This window comes from Echinops telfairi, unplaced genomic scaffold (genome assembly GCF_000313985.2).
Source record: "Echinops telfairi isolate 266 unplaced genomic scaffold, ASM31398v2 ScPeMD7_9;HRSCAF=40, whole genome shotgun sequence".
NCBI classification, from domain to species: Eukaryota; Metazoa; Chordata; class Mammalia; order Afrosoricida; family Tenrecidae; genus Echinops; species Echinops telfairi.
Genome location: NW_022103906.1, coordinates 80,686,532 through 80,696,605, shown reverse-complemented (window position 1 = coordinate 80,696,605; position 10,074 = coordinate 80,686,532). Strand labels below are relative to the sequence as shown.

At 37.8% G+C, this 10,074-nt stretch overlaps 1 protein-coding gene across 1 annotated transcript in view; it reads right to left on the bottom strand.

Moving 5' to 3' along the window:
- ATAD2B (ATPase family AAA domain containing 2B) overlaps positions 1–10,074 on the bottom strand; it is a 173,536-nt gene that overhangs the window by 39,611 nt on the left and 123,851 nt on the right. Inside the window, exons 19-20 of the mRNA XM_004696060.3 lie at positions 8,829–9,014; positions 2,614–2,749 (exon numbers count right to left, since the gene is read on the bottom strand). Coding sequence (XP_004696117.1) covers positions 2,614–2,749; positions 8,829–9,014 — 322 coding nt within the window. The remainder of the gene's footprint in view (positions 1–2,613; positions 2,750–8,828; positions 9,015–10,074) is intronic.

The window sequence follows — 10,074 nt, the reverse complement described above, 5'->3', positions numbered from 1 at the left end:
TGATGATGCCTTACACCTGATCCCTTCGACACCTCGTGGTTGCATAGGCTGGTGTGCTTCTTCCATGTGGGCTTTGTTGCTTCTGAGCTTGATTACCTTCAATTTTTATTACTTCTTTTGGTGGCTCAAAGTTGATTTCCTGCTCTTGTTGTAGTTAGTGGAGATGCTGGATGACTATGTTGATTTTGATTACTTTGTTTGTGATGTATGCATTTATTGCTATAAATTGCCCTCTGAATACTGTTTTAGCTGTCTCAAAGGTTCTGGTACATTTATTTTCATTCTCATTTGTTTCAAGGACTTATTTTTATTTTATTTTTTTTAAATACCCAGTAGTTTTGTTTGTTTAAAGTAGGACGTTTTTAAAAAAATTAAGATGTTATCCAATTTCCATGTATTTGATTTCCGCCCCCTTCCCCCAAGATCTCCTATTGTTGATTTCCAATTTTATAGCATTATGATTTGAGAAGATGGTATGCAATATTGCAGGTTTTGAAAATGTATTAGGGCTTACTTTGTGGTCTTTTCTGGAGAATGTTCTACGTGTTGGGAAAAAATGTATATTGTGCTACTGTTGGGAAGGGTGTTCTGTATATGTCGAAGAGGTCAGGTTGATTATTTATATATTTAGTTTACTGTATGTGTTTGTTGAATTTCTTCCTTCTTGTTATTACCCTCAAGAGTGGTGTATTGAAGTCTCCCACTATTATTGTACTGCAGTCTATTTCTCTCTTCACGTCTCTGAGAGTCTGATTAATGTATTTTGATGATTTTTCACTGTGTACACCAATATATATTAGAGTTATATCTTATTGGTCAATTGTCCCTTTGGTAATACAGTGTCATCATCTTTTATAGTGGATTTTGCTATTTTATTAGAGATTAATATGTTTTGCTATTGATTAGAGATTAATATTTCCATTCCCACTTTTATTACTAGATTGCTATATATGAGGGGTGTCCCCCCCAAAACAGATTGTTTTTTCCAAAGCTATGTATTTAATTTTTTTTTTTTTACAAAACAACCTTATTGCCTTCCAAGTACTCTCCATGATACTTAATGCATTTGTCAAATCTGTGATTCCATTCTTGGAAAAAATTTTCAAACTCTTCAGCTTAGGTGGCTGATAGCACCTCCCTCATTTTTTTCTTCATCTCTTCTAGGTCGTCAACTCACTGTCCTTTCATGTCTCTCTGCATTCGCAGAAACAAAAAGAAGTCACACGGAGCAAGGTCAGATGAGTAAGGGGTGGGGGACATGCTGTTTTTGCCAAAAACTGGAGCAATAAGATGAGCAGGTACATTGTCATGATGGCAAAACCAGTCCCCTGTCTGCCCCAAATCAGGCCTTTTTTTGTTGCACAGTATTATGCTATCTTTTCAGAACCTTTAAATAGAAAGCTTGATTAATAGTCTACCTTGTGGAATTAACTCCAAATGCACTACGAGTCAACATTTTCATCCATTTGGGAAGTTGGCAGATGTCCAGAATGAGGTTTGTCATCAATCGACACTTCACCTTTTTTGAAATGAGAAAACTACTCCTACACTCGAGTGTTTCCCATAACATTGTCCTTGTAAGCTGTGTTCAACATCACAGTTTCTGCAGCACTTTTTCAGAACAGTAAACAAAATTTCACAGCTTCATGCTGTTCTCTTGAATCGGGCATCACTAAAAATGACATTCGAGCGAAACTGCTTTTATGAAAAATTTCACTATAACCAGAAAACATTCCCAGGCAATGCCACGAGGCACATTAACTCAGAGCAAGTTGCTCAATGCTCAACTAGCAGGAAAAATGCATACTACGAAAGTTCCATTCCACCCAGCACAATTACATTTGGGAGGGGGGGGGACCCCTCTCCTATATCTGTGTATATATATATATTCTCTATCTTTTGATTTCCAGTCTATTTGTCTTGTTTATCTAAGTTATGTTTCTTGCAAGCAGCATATTGATGGGCCCTGTTTTCTTATCTATTCTACTACTCTAACAATTCTTGAGGCTTTTCTTTCTTTCTTTCTTTCTTTCTTTTGAGACTCAGAATTGGTTTATTGACAATGCTTTTCTTAATGCTAAGTTCAAACCCAAGAAATATCAAATGCTTAAATCAAAGACATGATAGATTCCCAAATGCCTAACCTATTTCACATAACAGATGTGTAATCATTTGTTTTTTAATCTCTAAGTAAACCAAAAAAGGAAATGTTCTAACTAGCTCTTGTCCTCATTAAACCTCCCCTGGACCACAAAGTAACCAGCACAAAACCTGATGTTGACAACCTGACAATTCAAGGACTGGGCATAAAGTGACTACAGCAAATAAAACCAAAGATCTTCTTTTCCTTTGATTTTCTGAGTCTCAGCATGTGAAATTTACTAGATCAGGGCTGAAGTGATTAAAAAAAGATTTCTTTAATTGTCATCTATCAGTAGTGCTTTAACATTTAGTCTGTACTTCTCAAATTCGTCAAGTCAAGAAAATGCCACTTTTGTATGGGACAACCTGACAAATTATTTCTAGGTACATGAAGAAATGGTTTAAAAAATTCTGGACTCCAAGAGAGGTCATCACCCACCCCCATTCCTCTAAAGACTTTATGGGTTTTACCGGTGTGTTTCCTTCGTGGGGGAGCCATTGATGCCTGATTGAGAATCAATTCTTGGAAAAATTTTCTTCTGTCTTCTTCAATTGGCCTTTGAATATACAAGACCTCTTCATACTGTATTCTAAAGATATACTTAATCTACACAATGCACACAGACAAAAAAAAAAGACATTAGAAATAAAATTAATTATATATTAATGAATTAATAGTTTCTTTAAAGTACCATTTTCAATATTTATTGAGCATTCATAAGCATTTAGGGCTTATCTAGTTGTGGGCTTTATTGCTGTAAGTTTAACCTCAGAGTACACAAGAAAGGTAAAGTGTTCTAGTTGTGTATTCATAAACAACTTTAACATAGTTAGCAAAAACCTCAAAAGGCTGTTACATGAAGAGTTCAAAAGCAATCACCTAGACGCCGCAGTAAAAAGGCTAGAGGGATTGTAGTTTGACTTCTCATCTTCGTGTTCCTTGTGTTTTCCAGCTGCTGATTTTCCCTCTTATATTCCATTTCCCTAACAAATCTACTCTACTGTTTCTTCTGGAACCCTGTTTGCACTGCAAATAAATTACAATTCCCACTTTTCACAGGCCCATTTTCCACACAACACCCTCAGGCAAAAAATAAGCCAGTCATTCTCATATCCTTCAGTTCCTTCAATCTGGTAACTATGTAAAACTTTCATCTACTGACCAGCTCTGTAAAGACATCACACTGCCAAGACATGCTATTTAAATCCCCTTAAGTCATCTATATTTACCTACCATGGCATTGAACATTTTCATCTAACATACACATTTAACATGCCTTTATAGTTCTACCCTGTCCATCTGAGTGGCAATGAGTTTGATTTTGGGGGATGGGGGGTGTTTTTTTTAATAGACAGAACACTATCTTCTACATGCCAAGTTCCTTGAAAACAGGAATCATTTCTTATTCATATGTTCCCCTATAAAAACAACTGTGCCTGTTACATAGCTGTGCTTTAATGCGCATATACTGAATAAATAAAACGTGTTCTTTTCTTCATCAGTCCACACTCAACTGGAAACAAAAAATAAATAAGGGGCAAGTACCAGTTGGTCCTTGTGTAGTCCGATTGTCACCAGGCCCAGGTGTGGCCCCACAATTAAACCAGACCATCAGACTCAATGCCTGATAAATTTCTCAAATTTGTCATAAATGTGAAGCATCAGATAATGAGACCACTGATAAGTGAGTAGGCATGTAAGATTCCCTCAATTTATGGATAAGGATATTTGACAGTCACAAAGGAATAAGCACAACTTCAAAATAACAGCCTGCTCCAGCTCTGAAATCCTAATGGAGAAAAAACAAAAACTAAAAGGTAGATAATCAAATTTAAAATGTGTATCAGGAATTATCTCAGTCTAAGATCAAAGCCTTAAATAGATCACAAGCATTCACTGCGTGCCCTTTCTGTATTACACCTACTTCTCACCTATAGGTATGTTTAGGTTCCAAAGGTCAGCTCGTGATATAAAAGTTGGCATTCTACAAAAATGAAGCATCTCTCTTATTCCCCCTGTTCTCAGACCATCCATTTGTCATTTTTTTGTTTTGTTTTGAAGAAAACATGATCATTGAAATAATAACAGTGAAGAATTGCTGATGTAATGAGTCCAGTTATGGATTATTCCTCTGCAGAGAGGTGGTCTAGAGAAAGCAGTGGGCTCGAGGGTCCGCGACTTAAACATTTGAGCTTACTCCTGTGATGGGTAAGAAGTTCCCTTGCAGGGCAGCTTCCAGGGCTCTACTGCAAGCTGCCTGGCAAGTAACTCAGGGCTGACTGGGGGTTTCCTGTGGTACTGGGAAGCCTGGTCCACTTAAGCAGGGGCTTCAGGCCCAGCTCTTCAGAATCTCATTAAACTCATATGCACTTCTTCCAAACATCCTCTCCAAAGTCCCTTTCTTCTCTCCCTTGCCACCTATGGCAATTTTGAGGTCTAAGGCCTCCAGCCACATAGGAGCTGGAACCTAGACTAGGTTCTGCTCTGTGCATCTCCCTCAGATCCTATGGCCACAGAAGAGGCCTGCAACATGGCAGCTGGATACAGAGCCCCTGCCAATAAGAGGGGGTAGAGGGCAATGTGGTGTTGATAAGTGTTAACATTGCTAACCACAAAGCTGGTGGTTCAAACACACCAGCTCCTCTTAGGGAGAAGAGGCTCTGTATTCCCCTAAAGATTGATAATACCAGAAACCCTATACTGGTCTCTAGGAGTCAGAATTGACGTGATGAGTTTTGTTTTTGCTTTTAAATACTATGCCAGGCTCTGCAGTAACACCACTGAAGAAGAATGCTTCCTGTTGTCAAAGAGCTGAGAGTCTTATAAGAAGACATTGTGATAGCAGGCTGGAAGTGCAATAACAGAAATAGAGAAAAATAACGGGGAGACCCTGCAAGGAGTAGGGACCAGGAAGCAGAGAGGAAAAAGCAGAAAGAACTAGCATTAACTGAGTCTTTAAAAAAAAAATAAACACAACTCAGAACCTGAGGAGTAACATGATTTTGTTCAAAGGAAGCAAAATATTTAATTTCAGTTTTAAGTAGGCTTCATTCTGATAGATTTAAATACTGTGTTTTGAAATAAAGGTAATCAAGAAAAGAACACTACAACCAATGTCCCTAATGCATATGAACACAGAAACATTTAGCACAATTCTAGCCAACCGAATTGAAAAACATCATAAAAGAAGTATACACATGAGGAGCCCTGGTGGCACAACGTTTTAGTACCTGGCTGCTATCCAAGGGCCAATGGTCCAACACCATGGGGAAAAGATGTCTGCTTCCATGAAGATTTATAGCTTTGGAAACGCTATGGCAGATTTATTCTGTCCTACGAGGTCAGTATGGGTCAGAATCAACTCGACAATAGATTTGTATATCACCATCTTGTATATCATATGCTTTTAGTATGTCATCATCACGTAGGATTTATCCCAGGAATGGAAGGGTAAATCAACATTAGAAAATCAATCAACACAAAATGCCGCATTAGTAGTATCACTCCCTTTTTCTATCAAGTTGATTCCAACTCATAGTGACCCTATAAGAAAGGACAGGACTTCCTGTTGGTTTCCAAGACTAACTTTTCACATGAGTCGTCTTTCTCCCACAGAGGGGCTGTTTTTGCAAAATGCTGGCCTTGCAGTTAGCAGTCCAACATGCCAACACGACACTACCAGGGCTCCTACATTAACAGAATATTGGAGGGGGCTGGGGGCTAGATACATAATCATCTCAATTTTAAAAATCTGACAAAGTTCAACATGGTAAAAACATTTAACAAGATAAAAACAGAAGCGATATTCCTCAATATAAGGCAGAATATTTAAAAGAAACACAGCTAATGCCATATGTAATCACGAAAACATGAGACCCTGTTCTCATTGACATTGGTGAGAAGACAAGGATGTTCAACCACGGTTAGTCAACACGGCTCTGAAAATGCTACTCAGAGTAATTAGGCAAGAAAATAAATAAAAGGTATCCATACCGGGAAGGATGTAACACCGTATCTCTGCCATCGAGTCAATTCTGACTCATAGCAACCATATAGCATAGAGTAGAACCGCCCCTGTGGGTTTCTGAGACTGTGAATCTTTATGGCAATAGAAAGCCGCATTTTTCTCCTGTGGTGTTTCAGAATGCTAGCCTAGCAGTAAGCGGCCCAAAGATGACATGAGGGCTCCTGACATGATCCTATACATAGAAAAACCTCAAAGATTCAAAAGGAAGCTACACAAACTACTAGAGTAACACACAAAAATCAAAGGTTGCAAGCCAAAAATGGAATTAAAGAAACATCATTATGCATAACAGCACCTAACAGAATATGGTCCCCAGTAATAAATTTAAACCAGAAAGTTCAAGAACTGTACACCAAAAATTATAAAACATTACTAAACTGAAGAAGACCTAAATAAATGGGAGGCAATTCCATATGCATGGCCTGGGAGGCTTAATATCATTAAGAAGACAAAAGTATCAAAGCAAGCTTTAAAGTTCATATATTCCCATCAAAATTCCAATAATCTTGCAGAAATGAAGTCCACCCTCAAACTTTTATGGAAGGTTAAGGAACCCCCAATAGCTAGGAACTAGAGATGGGGTATGAGTAGGACAGTCCCCTCCGCTTGATGAGCTCATGGTACAGATCACTGGTTCTCAAATATTTAGTCTCCGGATTGTTTTAAATTCTGAAAAGTAACAGAGGACCCCTAAATGCATATTAAAATTCAAAACTGAGGGCATTTAAAATTACTTATTCATTAAAAATAACTAAATAAACCCATGACATGTTAATGGTAAAAAGTATATTTCGTTAGAAAAACATATTTAAGTATGCATGTAGAATATATAAAACATAAAATAAAATGTAGTGAGAATGGTAGCACTGCTTTGTTTTTTTCAAATTTTTTGAAACTCTGACTTAAAGGTTCACGGCTGAATTTGACTTAAATATGTGAAGAAAATGCAGACTCACAGATATGTGATTGGCAAAGAGGGGAAACTGCAGGTACCCAGAGGGTGCTGGACCACTATTTGAGAACACCTAGTCTAAACCAATGATTTCTAGAGACATTATTTGTTTTAAAAAAATTATGGATCATATATTTTATCAGCTATACTATACTACTAATACATAACTTCTATGGTTAATATATGCATAAAAATATTAAGATACCATATGTATTCGAGTATAAGCCGACCCAAATATCACCCGAGACACCTAATTTTACCACAAAAACTGCATAAAAATGTGCTGACACCAGCCTGTGTGATCATGAGGTATTGATGGGATCAGGAATCACGCATCAAAGAAAAATCATATCATTGCGAGTGAGGGGAAGTGCGGAGTGGAGACTCAAAGTCCATCTGTAGGCAACTGGACATCCCGTTACAGAAGGGTCGTAGGGAGGAGACGAGCCAGTCAGGGTGCAGTATAGCAACAATGAAACACACAACTTTCCTCTAATTTTTTAATGCTCCCCCCCCCCCCGCCACTATCATGATCCCAATTCTACCTTACAAATCTGCCTAGAACAAAGGATGTACACTGGTACCAATAGGAAATGGAAGCACAGGGAATCCAGGGCAGATGATCCCTTCAGAACCAGTGGTGGGTGGCGATACCGGAGGGTAGAGGTGAGGGCAAAAGGGAGAACCGATTACAAGGATCTACATATAACCCCCTCCCTGGGGGACAGACAACAGAAAAGTGGGTGAAGGGAGATGTCGGACAATGTAAGACACGACAAAATAATAATAATTTATAAATTATCAAGGTTCGTGAGGGAGAGGGTATGGGGAGGGAGGGGGAAAATGAGGAGCTGATACCAAGGGCTCAAGTAGGAAGAAAATGTTTTGAGAACAATGATGACAACAAATATACAAATGTGCTTGACACCATGGATGGATGTATGGATTGTGATACGAGTTGTATGAGCCCCCAATAAAGTGATTTTTAAAAGAAAAGAAGGCTACTGGTAATTTAAATTTCAGTATTTGCAGTATAATGTACATGTAGAGAGAACATTTGGATGATCATGATTTATCTTTGAATGAATTAGCCTCTCTAAAGGAGACTGAATAAAAATGTGTGAGATGGTTAAAAAAAACAACTATAAATATTACATATGATTATCATTCCCACTGTGAATCTCTTCAGTAAAGTATTTCTATGCATTTCTAAAGGAGACCACTCCAAGCTCTGGTAAGATCAGTGCATTAAAATGTTTTTTTAATTAATTCCATTCTCATAATTTGATCAACTAACTTTTATGAATCAATAACAATTAAATAAGATTCAAAATCAAAAACTAAATTTTGGATTTGAATGAACTAAAGAGCTAAGACGTCAACTCCCACCAAATAAAAAAGGATGAAGATGATGATGGTGAGAGAGCTAAGATTCTTTTCATAGTTACTATATGTTAGATTCTTTTTTTCTTTTTTTTCTTTTTTTATGTTAGATTCTTAATTAATCTCCAAAACAATCCTAAGGAAGATATTACTATCACACACACACACACACACAAAATTGAAACTGCGAATGTTATCTATCTTAAGTCACATAGCTAATCAGAACACGAACTCTGATACCACTGATTTCATAGTAATTAATGATTCTACATTATAAGGCCATGTATTTTAAAACAGTAATAAGGATAAATATTTAATCTTACCTCTTCAGGTAGTTCACTGTACATTGTTTCAGAGGTAGACAACAAAAATATCGGTGAAAATGATGGTATATCCTGTAATAAGGTCAAAAAAGTTGCTCTCACAGTTTCACTGACAGCTTCCCACCAATCACCAATGTGAGGCATGTAAACAATACTAGGTACTGTTCTTCGAGCTTCACGAAAAATCTAATTTAAAGGAAAAAACAAGCATTAAAAAAATAAAAAATGTTATTATCCCAAAGTAATATCCAAATACATGATGTGCATCAAACCCATTGCTGTACTAGCGTCAGCCAAATAATTAAGCTATGGAGCACAATCCTTCACACAGAGCGTCTATCTACCCTGGCCCCATCAAAAAGGACAGGGGGAAAACACTGTTTCATATGTTCATAGTACAAAGAAATTCAAATGCTCCACATACTACTGTATAGAAATAAAGCAATATACCACTATAACATATTCTGCAAAAGAGATAAAAATGCACTTGTATACCACTCACATAAGAGGAAAATTAAGAAGCTTCAAAGAAGAAAAGAAAGACATATTTGTGGATACTGCCTAAAGTCACTCACCACATGAAACATTTTTACAATACGCGCCATCTTAGAATTTAAAATTAATGAACTACCTGCTGATCCAGTTGTTCACCACCCCCACCCCACCCACCCCCGTTCCCATACTTCAATCTTCCATAAAACAGTCAGAAAATCCATTACTGCTTTAAAGAACAGTAAATAAATGAACAAAGAACTCGATGACGCTTCCATCAGGAAAAAAGTACAAAATGATGCTTTTTCCCCCTCGGGTGTTCCCTCGAGTCGTGACCATTGCTTCAGTCTCACTTGCCCGACACGTCAATAAGGACCTGGGCTCGTAGTGGGCGACAAAGCATAGCCACTGACCTTTACAGATAGGACAATTATGTGTCATCAGTCTAATTGTAACATATTCCTAAAATTCCCAGGGCATCAACTCTTATTTTAAAGCAAGACATTACATCGGGGGTGGGGGGTGGGGTGGGGTGGGGACGACAAAAAACAAAACCTGATGCCATCAAGTCAATTCCGACTCACCGAGACCCTATGCAATACGTAAAGGGGCCCCTAAGAACTCAGCTGGTTCTAACCCACCCAGCAGCTCCTCAACAGGACCTGGTGGTCTCTGCATTAAACATTCAATGGTTCGAACTCACCCAGCAGCTCCTCAACAAGACCTGGTGGTCTCTGCATTAAACATTCAATGG